The sequence below is a fragment of the Arachis stenosperma genome, chromosome 9, assembly GCF_014773155.1.
Source record: "Arachis stenosperma cultivar V10309 chromosome 9, arast.V10309.gnm1.PFL2, whole genome shotgun sequence".
Classification (NCBI taxonomy): Eukaryota; Viridiplantae; Streptophyta; class Magnoliopsida; order Fabales; family Fabaceae; genus Arachis; species Arachis stenosperma.
This window is the reverse complement of record NC_080385.1, coordinates 158828526-158846757: the sequence shown is the minus strand read 5'-3', so window position 1 is coordinate 158846757 and position 18232 is coordinate 158828526. Positions and strand designations below refer to the sequence as shown.

Below are 18232 nucleotides of genomic sequence, written 5' to 3'. Positions count from 1 at the left end.
TTAAGGTTGTATTTATAAAAAAATGTGTTTCGTGTGATAAAAATGTCTAAATCTTAATTTTTTTGTTGACTTTTTAATAAAATTTTTAAATTAATCCTTTTATCTGCTTCTTCAAATCCCAAATTTTTAACACCCTCACCACCATTAGTGCATTCCCAAATTATCACTGTTTTTCGTTTTCCTCTTTACTATCACACTCACTGTCACCATCACTAGCACCACCACGAGAGTGTACGAAGAAGCAGCTGGCTCACGCGCTTCTGTTCCGCCGCCACCACAGGCTATATTGCCTCCTGAACTTGACCGTGGCGTCATCATCTATTTCACCAGCCTCCACGTCGTTTACCGCACCTTCAATGACTGCCGCACCATCTAATTGGGACTCAACATCCACTTCTTCTTTGTCCGATCTGTCACTATGGACGCATGGTCCAAAATCCAACTCAAGAAAATGGAAGCTGGCGGCAACAATAGCCTCAACTCCTTCCTCGCCTCTTATCTGTTTCCTTAGGAAAATGATATAGTTAAGAAGTACAACACTAAAATCATCTACTGTGATCGCAATGCCGCAATTGCCAAAGGGCAGCCATGCGCAATTTGTCTGTTTGAAGGGAGGATATTGTCGGAGGATTCGATGCTGGAAAGGAAAAGCCTCCGATGAACAGCGGTAGAGGAGGAAACAAGCGGAATGACGGCTATTGGGAGGATTAGGGAACCGATGAAGGTTTTGGCAGGGATTTGCGACAGAATCAGTCTACTAGTGATGTAAGAAGTGTTGCTTATGGCGGTGGCGGTAATCACAAGATCTTTGCGGAAAAGAACAATCGGTTTAAAAGTTGTTCATCTTGCAACGCCAACACGCGGAGGTTGGAGGTGGAGATGCAGATTCTGTGGAAATGGGGTGGGGAGACAGTGGTAATCAGGGAATGTGCTGGTGGTGGTGAGGGTGGTGAAAATTTTCTATGATTGAGCATATTTATAACCTTTTTAAATATTTGGAGGTGGTCGTGACGACACTGTATGGGAGAAACGAAGCTTCTAACGGAGGTTTTCATAGAGTATCAGTGGTGTAGCTATCGCTTTTGTTGAGGTAACTTTTGTTTAATCAATTTTTGAATTGTGTTCAGCAGTCACATTTTGGTTGTCTCTTGTATGTTTGTTTAATCACTTTAATAAAAAATATTATTTTAATCTATAATTAGGTTAATAATAAGTTAATTATTAGCTTTTTTTTTAAAAATTTTTTTGCATGTAAATGTCTTATGAGGTTGTTCCTGTGTTTTTTTACAGGAGTTAGTTTGAAAAAGGACCCTAGTGGGGTGTTGTGCTACATGAATTGCAATGTGCATAAATTTTATTTGTTAGATATTGATCTTGTCAATTTCAGATATTTGGAACTAATGTTTAAGGGACTAGGACATGTTAGTTATAAATAGATCTATTGGTATGACTTAAGTTCACCTAATTTAGAGGTTGGATTGCATATTCCCAAAGGGAATAAAGAGATTAATGAAATGTGTGATAAAAAGATGGAGGATATAAAAACTTATATGCTTATGATATATTTTAACCACAACATGAATAAGCCACAAGTTTTGAATGAGACAGTAAAAGACGAAGTTGGGTTTTCTATAATTCTAAAGCTTACGACTATCTCACTGAAGCTCGTTGTCGCCGATATTTTAGAGGAAAAAATGTCTATATGTTAGGGTTTTCTATAATTTTAGGGTTCTTTGGGTAAAGGTTCTTTGGGATTTTAAGTTGAGAGAGACCTTTTATTACACACTCTGACGTGACGTCATTTTGATGATTCGACAGGAGTATAATTGTCCTAATCGAATAGTTATAGTCTATGTAGAAGAAGCAAAGCCGAGTTATAGAGCCTAACGTAACATGTCATCAAATTTTGTCAAGACTTACTGAAAACTTTGACAAAAGGCTCATGTGTCTAACAGAAACAAAGGATAGCAGTCGGATTTTCATTTTTCAATCAATAGATTATGAGTTGTCTAAAATAAAAGTTGGATAGGGGCGAGAAAAAGGAATTTTGTTCTTTTCTAAAGCATATGAGTCAACAAAATTATTTTGTTCTAAAAACTTCATCGCATAGTTAATAATTTACTTATTTATTTTATAGAAAATTATAATAAAAATCGAAAAATATTATATGCGTAATTTTTATTATTTTTTTTATTTTTATATTAAATTTGATTAATAAAAAATAAAATACATTAAATTTATTTTTTATATTTTAAAAAACAAACAAATAATACACAAATAATAGTATTGTTTATGAGGATTTTCTGAAATTGAGATGAAAAACAAATGTGTTGTAATTCAAATACATTTGAATGTGTTCATGTTCACTCTTTAGATAGTGGTAGGAGCATATATAAAGAATTCTGATGTCTAAATTAGCAAAATTTTTAAGCATGATATATGTATGATATGTGTGTGAGTTGAATGAAAAATATATAAAATGTTGAGGTATTTATAGAGTTAAATGATAATTTAGTCATTAATAGAGTGGATCGAAATTGGATATTCTCAATTCTTTTTTTCATGTGGGGTGTAAATGTGATTTTTTAGGTTGATTAATTTGGTTATGGAAGTGGTGGGTGTGTTGTCCTGGGTTATGAGATGAGGAGGAGCTAGACTAATATATAGGACAGCTTTTTTGGTCGGAGTTGTTGATAAGAAATCGGACCCAACGATTTTTTTTTAGTTTTCCTTGAGCAAATCGGAGGGTCCGTTTTGCATGGAGAGAAGAGGCGAAATTAACGTGAAAGAAATCGGACCCTGCGACTTGTACATGCAGAAAGTTTATTTTTATATTCTTTGAAGGTAATCGCATAGTCCGTTTTCTTTGTTAACGAAAATTTGGAGTTGGGGTGAGCAACTCGTTAGGTCCGAATTGTGGAGGAATAAAAAATTTTTTATTTTCACTTAACGAGTTGTGGAGAACTCTTGTACAAATCGGACGGTCCGCATGGTTACCACAAGTCTCTCGGTCCGAATTGCTTATGGCAAGTCCCTCGGTCTGATTTGTATGTAAACTAACACCATACGCATGTAAAGTTCTCTTCCCCTCCATAACGACGTCCAGCACCTACTTTGCCTTCATAACTAAACTAATTTCCGTGATTTTTTACTATACATTTTATAGGTATGACAAAAAAAAATAATAAAAAAAAAATATTAAATGGTTAGAGATTATACTTTATATTCTTAATTAAAAAAAATTGAAAACATCTATTTTTGATAAAATTTTTTTGATGATAATAGATAGTCGTTTTATCTACTATATGTGAAAAGTTATAATAGGTTGAATTAGTTATCACATACATAGGACTCGAATTGCTTAACCCATTTTATTCGTTCAAATAAAGCGAAGTTTCTTTCGTTGGGCTAAATTACGCAAAAAATATTTAAGTTGATTAATAATATTATTGGACGAGAATAAATTTAACTAATCTAAATATATGTATCAACAAATACAAATATTATTTTAATAAAAATAAGAATTTTTTTTATCAATTTATTTTATATATACTGAAGTTATAAACACGATTATTAATCATATATTATCCCATAAAAAAATAAAATTTAAATTTATGAATAATCTAAATGGATAAATTTAGCTGTATGAACACACAAAATTCTTTATACTAATGGAGCATTGTAATTAAATTCTAAGAAATGGGACGCGCTGTAGACTGTAGTAGAAGTAAACTATAGGATACCGAAGGACGACGAGATGGACCCCACCAACTTTCCGTACTCTCGCTGTTTCAGTGGAAGTTTCCGGTAATCTCCAGCTAGTTGTGGTATCTTTTCCTATCCAATCACCTTTTGCCACGTTGCTTTCACACTATATATTTTTTCCATCTTTAATTATTGCTATATTGTACTGTTCACCGTGTACCATGCATTCCATGCAAGTGTCTCATTTGGGCCAACCTTCAAAGCCCTTCACCCAAAAACCCCTTTCTCACTCTATTTGCCAAATGGGCTAAACAATTCATTTATCACATCTTATCAATTAATACATTATTCATATTACTATCAATATTAAACTAATAATTAAAATTGTTGAATTTAAAAAGACAAAAGTAATCATCTCTTATAAATCTCATTTGTAGTATTTACATATCTACCATAAAGTAACATTTTATACCAATCTATTGAAAATATATTCTTTAAAAAACTGATTGAAGGCCCACAGAAAAATATTGAGTGCTATAGAAAATTATTCACCTTTAACCACCCAAAAAATATAAAAATTGATTGAAGAGCATCCATTTTTCCTACAAAAGAAAAAATAAAAAAAATTCTGAAGGAATTTTAAAAAAGAGGGGAAAAAAGGTGACTTTGTAGTTTTGTACAAGTGGTGTTACCTTAGTTGTATTATGTTGAACAATTTAAGGTGTTAAGACTTAAGAAGACTAGTCAGTAGTCATTGATTTTGAAAAGTTTCGTCACCCAATGGATGTAACTTTTAGGTACTTTCTTTTTCCAGCTTTTTTATTTTAAAAATAAAAAAAAATTATTTTTTTTTTCAATCAATGGAAAAACAAACAAGTAACAAGTAAGAAGTAGCAGGTGGGATACTGGGATGGGTCATTTGCAAACTAGAATTTGGGACCTCATACTCATATCTGACAACAAAGACAGAAACAAACCAAAGGAAAAATAGAAAGTTGGACCCATCTTTTTCCAACAAAATAAACGTTTTAATTTTCCCCCTTTACTAAAATTTCAAATTTTATTTTATGCTTTTTGTATTATCAATTTTGGGTTTTAAATAAATAAGATTAGTAATAAGGATTTTATTTATATATGATTATCAATGTAAAATAATCACATAAAACATTTTCTAACCCATCCTTATCATATATATATAGATTATAATTTGATTTCGCTTTATTGTTCAAAGAACACACAAATCACCAACTTGAATAGCAGCATAAAACAGGGATTAAATAAAATAAAAAAATGTAATTAAGTGATGCATACGGGGCATATTTTCCGTATCTTGATGCCTCTTTTTTCATGGGATGTCTCATGGTGATGGATTAGATATTGGTATTGATATTAATACTAAATCTGTGCACATTAATATTATTCTTTATGTTTTCCCTAACCACTACGAAATTGTTTATTAGAGAAAGCAACTCAAAAGGGGGCCTGATTAATAATTATGCCAAGGATTTGATGCGCTTTTTCTCGATTTGCATACTGCTAATTCTAAGCTAGAAATGATGGAACATTCTATGCTAGCCCATTATAATATTGGATCATGATCATTGTCCTATTCCTATATTAACAACTTAACATGATTATTAATCCGATCTTATGATACATGGAACTCTTTCCAAACACGTGTATGCTCCGAGATTTATGGGTGAGGTGAGGTCCTCCTTTTTATTAGTGGTTAGGTTTTTAACTAAATAAACAGCCTTTAATCACAAACCAAAAGAAAACTGAAAAAAAAAAAAGATATTTAGTTTTGTGCATGTTTATCGGTTTATGTTCAAACTTGGCGGCTGGAAGAGGAACCATTTAGCATGGAATTAAAAAACAAAATAAAAATCAACTTGGGTTAATCGAGTGATAACTTCACTCGTCTGTTTAAACAAGTGTCGAAAATTCGAATTCTATCTGTTACATGCAGCAATTCATTAGCCAACAAACCCTTAAATAGAACTCAAATAGTAGTTCAAGAACGTTGTTGAGAAAATCTACAAAACATGACGAAGTGAAAATTAAATTAAGGTAATCAAATTATACGTGAAAAAAAAATCACACGTCGGGTGTCAAGATAAATTAAAGAGGAATGCTAGAAGGCTAACCAAATTTTTTATTTTTGACTAATAATTAATTATTAATATCTAAAAATATAAGCTAAAAATATATTATTGGACTAATAATTAAATTGTTAGACCAAAAAAATTGAACTGATAATTAAAAGACTAAAAATAATAAATTATAGTTATCTTTAAATTTTTTTCATATTAAAATATAAACACATATTATATCAAATAATTTAATCAAATATATCAAATTATCTAGTAATTTTTAATTATCATAATCTAACAAAAACATCTTCATGCCAATAATCACCATAAATAATATTTACAAGTGAAAAGTTGTGACTTGAAAACATTGGACACATCAAATTCGGTTAAATATTTTTATAGGTCAAGAACTAATACGTCGCGGATCTAAGCTCCATTTAAGGGTCTGTCGCTGACCAATGAGTTGCTGCATGCATAAGGCAGGATTCGAACCCCCGATACTTGCTTAAGCGGACGAGTGAGCTGACCACTCGACCAACCCAAGTTGGTTAATTCGGTTAAATGTTTTATTGGACATGGTTTTATCCATTGAGTAGCTTATTGTAAGTTAATGGGCCAGTTTTCAGTCCTTTTGAGATTTGAGCCATTTAGTGTTTCAATGAAATCAATATCCATCAAAGATTGATTAAAAAAATCAACTTGACTTGATCAAGTGATCATCGTCCACTTAAAGATGTTCAAATCTTACTTTGTATATACATCAATTTATTGAGCAGCGACAGACCCTCAAATAAAGTTTAGATTCGCGATGAATTAGTCTTTGACCTGCCGGATTAGAAAATACCGTCGACAACCAAAAAAGAAAACAAGATTGATTTAAAAAAAAAAGCAAGAGACTACGAAATTCACAAAGGTATTGGAAAGGAAGCTTTATTTCAAGGAAGAAGATCTCCTTCACAAGGAATTGAGCATCATAGATCATAATATTCCTCCACTAACTACACCACCTGGCACTGGTTATGAGGGCGAAAGATTCAAAGTGAAGAAATGATGTTTTCTTATATCTAAAAACAGATAGATACAGCGAGATCAATTGGTTTTTGGTTGAAATTTTGCAAGGAAGTGAAACTCAGCAACCAGCAGCATGATTTGGCCGACGGTATTTAACCATAAATCTGAGTCAGTCAGGATTCACTTGGGAGAACGTTGAAGAAATGATAAACCTCATCTTCGTCGATCACGCCTACCTCCGTTGAGCAAACTGAGCAGCAAACCTGTTTGAATGTTTCATTGTTGGCAGAAGTTGCTTCCTGCCCATCCGATCTTCCGGCCCCTCCTCTGTTTCTTTTTCTTGATCTAGGAGTATCTTCCATCAAAATATTATCATCATTAATCTTGCAGTTTACAGCGAATACGGCTCTGTACCGTGTCACATATTTTTCATGCCTGCAAGAGATAAAATTTTATTGTGACTAAAATGCGTATCAACAATAATTTCAGTAGTAGAGCTCTGAATATCCTCCAATGCTACCACTTGGAGAAGTTGCACGAGGCGAAGCAATAGCTGCTAAAAGGAAAACAGGTTCTAAATTGAAGTCACCAATGGAAGGGATACACTGATGGCATTTGGTTTTCTGAGTTTTAATGATTCTCTCTTAAATTTATCAAGAAAAAGTTTTGAAAGCCAGCAATGTCTCCAGCAATTCCATTATTTTCCAGTTTCCATCAGCAATTAGAATAATATCCTTCCACTTCCCCATCTAGTAGGAAGAATAAGTCTCCCTAATTCGAAGGGTTGTCTTGCATTTCATAGTTCTGATGTATCACTTACACGCACGACTATTTAATTAATATAAAGAAACACATACGGCAACCAAAACAATAATCAATCATTTTGTGATTGCAGAGAAGATATCACAAAATATGAAAGCTTAAAAACATTCATATTCAACCATATATACCTTTGACATTGTAGGCATAGAGTGGTGAAGCAAGCAGGGCAGCTAAGCACAGCATCAGAGCCACACTGTTGTCTTTTCTTTTGAACCCATTTTTCATCCTTATCATCAAGATCTGGATCATAGAACTCTGGTTTGGTTGTGTAGTCTATCTCATCATCATCAGAAACTGGACTTAATCAAATAAACACAAATTAGATTGTTGGCTTAAAGGTCACTTATTGGTAGTAAGAAAAAAAAGAAAAAGAACAAGTAATTTTAAAGAAAAAATAGAATTTAATAGCATTGCAGTCTCAATTTGCAACTGGTCCCATAGATGCTACATTCAAAAGACTGATCCTGGGAGAGATGACAGAAACTTTAAAGCATAAAACAGTCACCATTAAAAACCATTACTAGCCAACTTGCAGTTGCACATCTGATACAAAGTTATCTATTTATAGTAAAAGTAAAATGTAGATTACCACAAGAAGAAAGAATATTACATTGGACCCAAGAAACTGTAATAAATAACTACTACTTGAATATGCTCTTTTTTAAGCTTTGCCTCCACAATAAAATCCAGCTTGCACTTTCAGTCAAGCTCATCAACTCCAACTTATGATACTTTATACTACTTTACACATAATATAATTTTCTTTCTTTCTTTCTTTTTCGGTTTATAAATATCCACATAAAATTGTAAAATTTTCCAAAGTACTCCATAATCACAACTTTGTGACTATAATTATCTGCAAAACTTTAAGACAAGGAGGCAACAATGGTACCAAACACTCGAGTTAGTGAGTTTTATGGTTCAAGTTTCTCTAAGCTCTATAATTTTGTGTGATTATGTTGGTTGAAATTTGAAAATGAGGTTTGGCCATAGAAAAAGAAAGAATAAACTAGAAGTCACTATCAACCACTGATTCTCTGGTCCTAAATTGAGGTACAAACTTTTTTTTTCTTCAATCAATGAAATTGTGTTACACCCTATATTCAAATCGTGTTGCAGCTGCTCCATAATAACCCGTTTTACCTACTTCTCTGATCTCAAATAAATGAAATAAATTATTCAGCAACACAAAAACTGCACCTTGCAACTGTAAATTCTTCTTTCACACAGTAATAACAATAGTAATAGAGAATAAAAGAACTGAAAAAATAAATGGTGAAGTTTCATTACCAGTTTGTTGTGAATTGGTGGGTGATTCCTTCCCATCGCCTTCTTCCATCTCTCTCTGAGGAACAGGTGAGAGAAAATGAGCGAAGCTTGTAGCGAAAATGTTTTTTTTTTTGAGTCGGTGATGTATTGAAGCCCAATAAGCTAACAATTGGGCCTTTTGCGTAACTAATTTGTGAACATATCCCAATAAAAGAAAATTTAGACCTAACCAAAAAAAAAAAAGAAGAAAATCTAGACCATTAACTGAGACCAACTTGAATTGGTTAAGTGATTAGTTCATTCTTAAAAAAAAGTAGTAAGTTAACTCGTCAGTTTAAGTAAGTGATGAAAATTCGAATCTCATCTTATGTATGCAGCAATTCATTTGTTAGTGGCATACCTTTAAATGTAATTTAGATTTGTGACAGATTAATCTTTAACTTGTTGAATTGAAAAATGTTATAGACAATCCAAAAAAAATCTAGACCCGTCGAAAAAAATTATTGAATTGGTCTATTGACTGTTGTACTAATTTCTATTTCTATATGACCTACAAATAAAAAAAAAGGGAAGAGAAGTCTCACACTCTCACTAGATACTTTCATTAATACACATAATATTATGAAAATTACATAAGAATGTTATAATTTTTTTAATATATTATTATAGTTTAAACACCAGATATCACATTCTCTTTTTTTTATTGTCATTAATTTCTTTTGAAGTTTGTCGAGTGATATTTCTACTTCAAATGTTCTCATCCATCCATGTGTCATGAGAACAAATTGCCAGTAACCACATTGAACATGTGCTTGCATAGAATGATAGAATAGAAGACAAATTGTACTTGACCTTCTCTTGTTTAGCGTGTGTTTGAATTATAGTTCACAAACAAAAGTTGGTATAAAATTAATTTTGTAAATTTAATTTTTAAAAAAAATAAATTTGTATTAAAATAATTTATATTTGATAATTTTTATATTAAAATAGATTATAATAAAATAAATATTATTTGATTTTATATTATTCAAAATCATTTTCAAATAAAAAATTAGAACATTAACTTAAATAATTTTTTTATATTATCCTATTATTTTAATTTAGATATTTAAATAAATTTTATTAGTTAATTTTATAATAAAATTAATATTTATTTACCAAAATAAAAATAACATATAAAAATAGACAAAATATATTTTTAAATAAAAATAAAAAATATAAAAGAGAATCATCATCTTATTATTTATGATTAATTTTTTATTTAATTTATCTTTCTTAATGGAATCATAATCTATATTACAAAAAAAAAGTTATACTAAAATATAATATACGAGAATTACAATTATAAAAGAGAGTACTAAAAATAATAAAAAAAATTAAATATTCACTTTGTAGTGATTGAAACAAATCTAAAAATTATTGATGATGTTTTTTATATAATATATTTTTAGTATTCTTTTTTAATATGTTATAATTTATTATTATTATTATTATTATTATTATTATTATTATTATTATTATTATTATTATTATTACAGTTAATTTTTTGTTTAATTTACTTTAACTAATAGAATCAATAAATCATAGTATAAAAAGATAATAACAAACATAATACACAAAAATCACCATTATAAAAGTGCATAATGTCAAACAAACAGTTGATAAAAAAATAAAAAAAAATAAAAAAGAAAAAATAGAGCTCATATAAATAGAAATAATACAAATTTTATAAATAATATGATAATATACATAAGGGATAAAGTTGGTAAAATGTAAATAAATATTTAGTATATTTCATGGCTAAAAGTCCGTTAAAAAAAACGCAAAAGTTAAAAATAGTTGCTTTTTGTAAATGTGGTTTTGATAGCAAAATCACTTCTGCGTTCATAAAAAAAAATTACCAAACTAAAAGTTGACAAGAAATCTAAACGTGATTCTTTCCTTCCAACAAATTTCAAACGCTAAAAGTTAAGGAATTGTTCAGTTTGACATGCAAATATATGAGAGTGCAAGTGCTATCCAAAATGGCATGACCATGGTATAAGATGCAGATTCCTTGTAACAGATGGAGAAAAGGTTGTTAACAAACTTGATTCCTAGAACGAGTATGCCAATGTAGATGGTTTCTATTGCATTGCTCACTGATTTCTCCGCTGAATCACCCAGAAACAGAACAAAACATATCTAACAATTAATTGTACTCTCTTTAAGTTGGATTACTAAATGAAATAATTGTGGTTTATCAAAGTGATTATTAATAATTAAGGACTGAACTCACCAATACTTCCAAAGAGATTGCAATCACCATGTGTCTCAAACTTCGTGGAAGTCCCACAAATGCATGAACTGAAAATTGAAGCTGCAAATAGCCCCAAAAGGACATAAATATAAACAACCTTGTCCATGTTTTTTCTTTCTTGAATTGAACACTACTACTTGGCTTGATTTCTGAGCTTCAGCTTTCTTTAGGCAAAGGATGTGAGATACTCCTTTATATAATAAAGTTCTTGAAGGTCTCAAACAGTAGTGTTCAGCAAGCCACAGGAATTGTTGGTCAACATAAGAACAATAGTTCAATTATTAAGCAAGTCAATTTCTAATATTGTATATATTAATATATAGTTGTTGCTGTGCTTTTTATTAAACCATTCTTCAACAACAATAAATAAGTCTCACTAGCGTAACAAATTTAGTCTTTATTATCTTATCTAATCTTTATATTATCTTCTTATCTTATCTTATTTTTATTTTTATTTTTCGTAAATAATATTTTATATATATTTAGTTTTATCTTCATAATTCAATCAATCAACAATTAATAATTTTTTTAATCTTTTTTTTCCTATTCTTCCACAATTTTATCACTTTTTATACTTGTTAAAAAAATATTAGATAATAATTGAATATGTTAAAAAAATATTAGATGATAATTAAATAACGCCTGGTATACATTCTTGCACTCAGTCAACAGAATTTGTGCTTGGGTTTTAAGGGCCAAAAATGAATATTATTATTATTTGCCAAACAGAAACAGTATGTATAATTACGAGTAAACTACCAAAAATACTTTCAAATTATCAGATCATTGACAGAAATAAACAAGAAATACAATTTTTTTCTATAAGTGCAAATGCCTTTTATATTTAGCAAAATTCTTGAGATATTTATTATTTAAAAAGTGCATATAAAAAATAAAATTGAAATTCGTTCTCTAATTTTTTTATTTTTTAAAAATATTTTTAGCCATTTAACAAAAGAAATCACAAAAAATGTCTACTTAACATAAAATTACCAAATTCTAAAAATATTTATATTTTTTTATTTTTCTAATTTTGTTTGAAAAAAATATATCTAATTTTGATCTCTAAAATCTTTTTTAAAGTATATATTTAACTGTTGAATAATTTTTATCACGTTATAAATATTTTGAGAATGTATTTTTGTTAACAAATTTAAAAACAAAATTCAGCGATTTAATAATTTATGGACATTTTTTTATAGTTTATTCTATAGTTATTTACTCAACTGTGAATAACAATAATGATGTTATTTGGTACTTTTCCATTCAGGTTCCAAACGATAGGTCGATAACAACTACTAACCTTGTTTGTTTAACCGAAATTGCATCCCTCCCCAAAGCTTAGCAAGAGGCCTATTGTGTTACAAAAATATTATTTGTATACTAAAATTAGTTATTAATATATTTATGTATAAATATATATAGTTTAATTTATTTTTAATATATATATTTTATACTAATGACTAATTTCGATAACTAATTTTAATGTGCACGTAGTCAATTGTGTTAAAACAATATGTGAAGAAACAAAAATATACTAATAACCAAAGCTGACAAAAATTAAAAATGAAAAAGAGGAAGAACACTAGGTCCAAAAACAAGTGTTTATACATGGTTTACATTGCAACCATTTTGTTATTGTTTGGCTTCTAACTATGTGATTATTTATTTATTTATTTTAAATAAATATCAAACTCAAAATAAAAATATCTTGATACAAAATTCATACAAATAAGACCAAAACATAGAATGTGCAACTACTTCAACAACTCATACACATGTACTTAATGAGGCCACGATATAAAACAAGATGAAGATCTTCATCCACTCATCTTTCTATTGTCCATTCCAATATAAATTTTATTCAAATTGTGAATTCTAAATGATCAATTTAGCTTATGGCACTCAAACACAATTACATTATTAAATTTTCATAAATTCCATGTTATTATGATAACATTGATAATATCTTATTCTTTAAAGTCGTAAAACCTCCTGTCTTTTCTATTCGTTCAAAAATTACCCAAAGTTTTTAGAAAGCAATATTGAAAACTACCATTTTATCATTTCCATTCGCAAAGATAATTGTTTTACATAAAAAAGAATACATGATTAAGAATTCTATCTTTATTTGTCAAGGAGAACAAATCATTTTAATCATTGGGAAGGCACGATAATTGTATTTTGACTGTATAAAACCTCTCAGTATTTGATCTTAGATATACAAACTCTTCACTCATTTTCATTTTGGGAAGGCACGATTTCATTTCACAGCTTTGTTGTCTTTGAAAATTGGGTCTTGCAGATAGTTGATCCACCAATAGATATAATGTTATACTCAGTAATTTTTGTTGTTTATTATTTTTTTTCTTTTATGCTCTACCAACAAATTACATCTTTTAAGCCTGCTATAATGAAGCTATTTTTTTGGAACATCAAGATATGATGATGAAAGTATTTTAAAAAAATTAGAGGAACAATAGATGAAATAAATTAGTTCAAATTTAGTACCGAAATTTTTACAAGAATAACATCTCAGAGCACATTGTATGCCACATTCAGCTGTTCTAATCTCTCCACCAACAATCCATGAAAATAATCCCCTTACTCAGAGGCATGCAGGCGAAACTCGCAAAACAAAACAATCACCCAAGTTATCCTGCAAATCGAAGATGAAATGATTATGATTTATGAAAATGACATTCATGTTATGATTTTCTTAACTAATACACATTATATTATCATTAGTAGAGGTATCTTTTAAGTATATACTTAAAATTTATAGATAGTTGAAATGAAAAAAAAAAAAACAGAAGTTTATTTAAAAAAAATATAATAACAAGAGCTGTTATATATTTGAAATTGTATCTCATTATAGAATATGATAATAGAAGATGCAATTCTAGTAAAAAATAAAATTAATTAAGATTATTTAAAAATAAATAAAATAGAATATAATAATTGAAATAAGTGCTAATTGCTATTAGGGAGTAAAAGTGACATTTTTTTTTGAAAAAAACGATTTTATAATGTTTTATAACGTTGAGGATGATATTAATAAGAAAAAAAGGTTGGGAATGATTTTGATTTTGATCCAAGATCTTAGGGACGAAAAAAGTACTTAACCCTAATAAGAAACAATAAGAATAGATGGCAAAACTCGAGATGCGGGCATCCCTGCAGAAACGGCCACGAATAGAGATTCGACTATGAAAATTTTTTTCAGCAGGGATGGGGACGGAGGCAAAATTCCCTCGAGGCAGACGTGGAGACCCGAGCGGGGATTCCCACCGTCAGCGCAGGGATTCCCACCGTCCGCGCTCATAAATTTATTTCCCACCGTCTCACCATATTGTCACCCGTTATCGTTCCATGACCCTCATCGCATCGTTCTCTATATTTGTGGCGTTCCTTTTCGCAACTCTGTCATCATGTCCATTCTCCTTTCTGCAGTCGCGTCCTCCACCTCGTCCACTGCATCACTTTGAAAGAAGTCACTATCTTATCGTTTAGACTTTTTGTATAAAATTTTACTATTTTTGTATAGGATGAATACTTTCAGCTTTACTCCTATGGAAATTAATAATTATTCAGAACTACAAGAGAGATGAAAAATGGGATCTCCACAGAGAATGAGACCCAGTGAAGAATGAGGATGGGAAGTAATATTCCCCCATGACGGAGAATGAAAACAGCGAGGGAGAGAAAATCTAGGGGCAGAGATGGAGAGCACGAAGACATCCTCCACTTCCGTCTTACTCCACTGACATCCCTAAATAAGAGTAACTTACTAATTTTACTCTCGAATTATCAATACGCTAACAAAAATGACTTCTATTTTTGTTAATTACAAAAATATCTCTTAAACATTAAAAAATATTTCAAAAATATTCAAGCGTACAAAAAATCTACTTTGTTAATAGAAAAGTGGCTGAGTAAGGAAATGACCAAAGACAGAGAGAGAACAAGGCAGAGAGAGCGGTAGAAGAAGAGACAACATTGTACTCAGAGAGAAACAATGATAGTTTGGGGAGGGACGGAGATGTTCTTGCCGCTGCTCTGAGGAGGTTTGGGGGAGGGAAGGAGTGATTGGGATGCTATTTGTTGTTGTTGCAGTTACTTTGGAGAGTGTGGGAGAACGAAAGAGAAGGAGGAGAACGGGAATAACGAAATCCGTTCGACACCTCGAATAGTTCCATTAACAGAGCAAACTCTTTTATACGGTTGGACATTTTTGTAGCATTTTTAATATTTGAGATGTACTTTTGTAGTTAACAAATGTAGAGGTCATATTTGTCAGCATCTTAATAATTCGGTGGCGAAATTAGTAATTTACTCTAACAATAACAACTAACACCAACATTCAATTTAATAATTAGAAAAAAATTAAAATACCCTCCACAAATGACCGTTACTCTAAAATTTTGATCTAAATGGTGATACCAACTTATTTGGCGAGTCGGCTAATCACTCTAATACATTCCAATACTATGTGAAGAAGGATTGAGCCATGACATGGTATTGATAAGTATCTTATATGTTGGGCAAAGAAAGAATGTAAATAAAGGGCGGTATTGATATTGGATAACACAGAGAGAGCAAATAAAGGGTGTAGTCAACACTGCAAAATGATCTGTACACATGAAAAAAGATTAATCACTTAAATAACAGTGCCTAGTATCTCTATAGATGAAGAGGGTGAACGGCGGGTTTGGAGACACAAGAACTTCCATAAATAGAGCAATGCGAGGGGATAATTTCCAATTTTCCAACACGAAATGATACCTGCAGATATATCAAATGATAAACTATTCTTGTAAGTACTTATATTTGATATCAACACGTAGTTTCATCATTATTGAATGCACAAATATATCCAAAAATCCAACAAGGAATCCACATATTTACATTTAATTAGTAAACCAAGAGAAATTGAGCAGCATCAAGTGGGAGAACCTCAACAGAAATTTTGCATATGCGGAGGGGTTATGACATCTTAAGGCTAAGATTTGTTGAGTTTGTTCTACCAAACTATCAAGGATTTCAGAAAATTCTTCAAATCTCGGGGTGCACAAAAGATGAACTCAACCATCAAATTTGAATATTTATCAAACTAAAATATGAACTGCTTACCTAAACAAAATCCTAGCAGCTAGTTCTGCTGAATAAAATCTAAAAGATAAATCTACCAAAGTCATGTGATGTATGTGTGCACGATCTAAACTATCAGAAAGTATCTGTCTCCCCCCAAGGTGTTATAAAATTGATTGCATTTAAGTATAAGAAGGGTGTAAGAGTGTTAAAACATATACTGATATACACACTGATTCGCTTTCTAGTTTGCTACTAGCCTCCTAAGAGAAATTTTATTCTAGCCTCCTAAGAGAAATTTTATTACTTTTTGTAACCGCGTCCGCCCGTAAATATATTCTACCAAACATCTGCATTCTTGATAAAGTAGTTGAAAAGGATCCCAATTCCCTAGTTCAATACGACAATACCTACAGGCTTCTATCTCAGGTGTTGTAGAATACTACATTGTCATCACATCTCTTCATTAATTCATTTTCACTTCATTCTACCAAGCACAACCTTTAATGAAGGAAAACCTTGTATATGAATATTTAACATTTCACAAGTCAAAATAACAAGATAGATAATGGAAGTATACACACAGAATATTAATAGTTTAACAAATCCCTAGTTAAAATCACAAGATGCAGTTTAGATAATTTACAACTCCAACAAGAAAATAACTTACCAAACGACAAAAAATGGCATCAGTTATCAATAGCAGTATCATACTATACAGAAAAAAGATTCAATCCTGAAATCATAACAAACTCACATCTCCTTCGGTTCAATCCAAATCTTCTTGCCTACTTTCCCATCCTCTGTCGCCACTTTCCTGCGGAGACCCACCCGAACCAAACGGGTATCGCAAAGATATCCTAAAAGTCCTGGGAACAGGTCTACCCCCAGAGGCGTCACCGCTGCCGCTGCCGCCACCGCCACCGCCACTGCCACTGCCAGACCTCGAACCATCACCACCACCGTCCCCCTGGCGATTCCGATTCTCATAATCAGGGTCGTCGGTTGGCAATTCATACCGGCAAACAGGGCAAGAATTGTGTAGTTGAAGCCACGGAAGCAAGCAATCATCGTGATAGACGTGTTTACAAGGCATCTGCCTCACCTGCGACCCCTTCTCGAACTCGTCCTGGCAAACCGCGCACTGGTTATGCTCGGAGTTCAGCAACTCGTCGTCCACCGTCACCGTAGGAAGATTCTCCACGGCGGTCTTCGACGCCGGCGGGGTACCATAACGGTTGGGATCGTTCTCGGCTAGCTGCTGAATCAACTGCTCAAGGCCGGGACCGAGGAAGTAATCGCCGATGTTCGCCGGAAGGCGAAACCCTGGGTCTGAAGGGTGGTTGATCTCGAATTGTACATTTGCTCCGTCGGCGCGAAGGCCTTGGAGGTGGTTCTGGAGAAACATAAACGGGTCGAACATATCGGATCGAATAAATTCATGTCCCGGCGTGGATCCGGAGGAACTGGAGAAGATGCGAGGGTTCTGGAGGTCGATGGTGGTGGAGGCGGCGGCGGCGGAGGAGAGCAGGAAAGGGAGGAAGGACAAAGGATGGAAGGGGAGTTGAGCATCGGAGGAAGGATCGGGGCCGAAACTGAAGGAGATGTTTTCGTTAGGGTTAGGGTTGGGATCGGTGAATTCTTCAACGAAGCCTTGGAGGCAAATCGGACAGAAAGGCTCGGATTCGTCGGAGACGGTGATTCTCCGGGTGCAAACGTGACAGAAGTACGGCTTAGCTCCGCCGACGACGGCCTCGCCGGACGACATGGTTTTTAACTAACAACCCCAATATTCAAAGAACCTCGTTTCGAACGAAACGAAGGAGAAAGAAGCAACTCCCTCCCTCTTCGCCTTCCGTTCGTAAAAAGGGACAACAAAAAATTGGGCCTATAATTGGGCCAGACCGAAATATAATTGGGCCAGCCCAAACCGAGTTTCTTC

General features: G+C 32.1%; 2 protein-coding genes across 8 annotated transcripts; both read right to left on the bottom strand.

The window, feature by feature from the left end:
- Positions 1-6702: 6702 nt before the first annotated feature.
- On the bottom strand, positions 6703-11476 carry LOC130951953 (uncharacterized). Of its 6 annotated transcripts, none has more exons than XM_057880710.1 (5): positions 11179-11476; positions 10990-11053; positions 8922-9125; positions 7760-7930; positions 6703-7244 (listed from the first exon to the last, which is right to left on the bottom strand). In XM_057880710.1, exons 1-5 carry the CDS (start codon positions 11303-11305, stop codon positions 6983-6985), a joined length of 828 nt encoding a protein of 275 aa, XP_057736693.1. In that variant the 5' UTR covers positions 11306-11476; the 3' UTR covers positions 6703-6982. The 6 variants fall into 6 exon arrangements, with proteins under 6 accessions (XP_057736693.1, XP_057736695.1, XP_057736698.1 ...); XM_057880712.1 differs by having other exon boundaries at positions 7760-7925; positions 8922-8976; positions 10935-11053; positions 11179-11470; XM_057880715.1 differs by having other exon boundaries at positions 7760-7925; positions 8922-8976; positions 11179-11342.
- Positions 11477-15757: 4281 nt separating this feature from the next.
- LOC130948422 (E3 ubiquitin-protein ligase RING1) lies at positions 15758-18131 on the bottom strand. 2 transcript variants are annotated; one of them, XR_009073047.1, is made up of 2 exons: positions 16961-18131; positions 15758-15984 (listed from the first exon to the last, which is right to left on the bottom strand). XR_009073047.1 is itself a non-coding variant. In XM_057877141.1 (2 exons), exon 1 carries the CDS (start codon positions 18056-18058, stop codon positions 17060-17062), a length of 999 nt encoding a protein of 332 aa, XP_057733124.1. In that variant the 5' UTR covers positions 18059-18131; the 3' UTR covers positions 15758-15984; positions 17048-17059. The 2 variants fall into 2 exon arrangements, 1 of the variants encoding a protein (XP_057733124.1); XM_057877141.1 differs by having other exon boundaries at positions 17048-18131.
- Between the last annotated feature and the right edge of the window lie 101 nt (positions 18132-18232).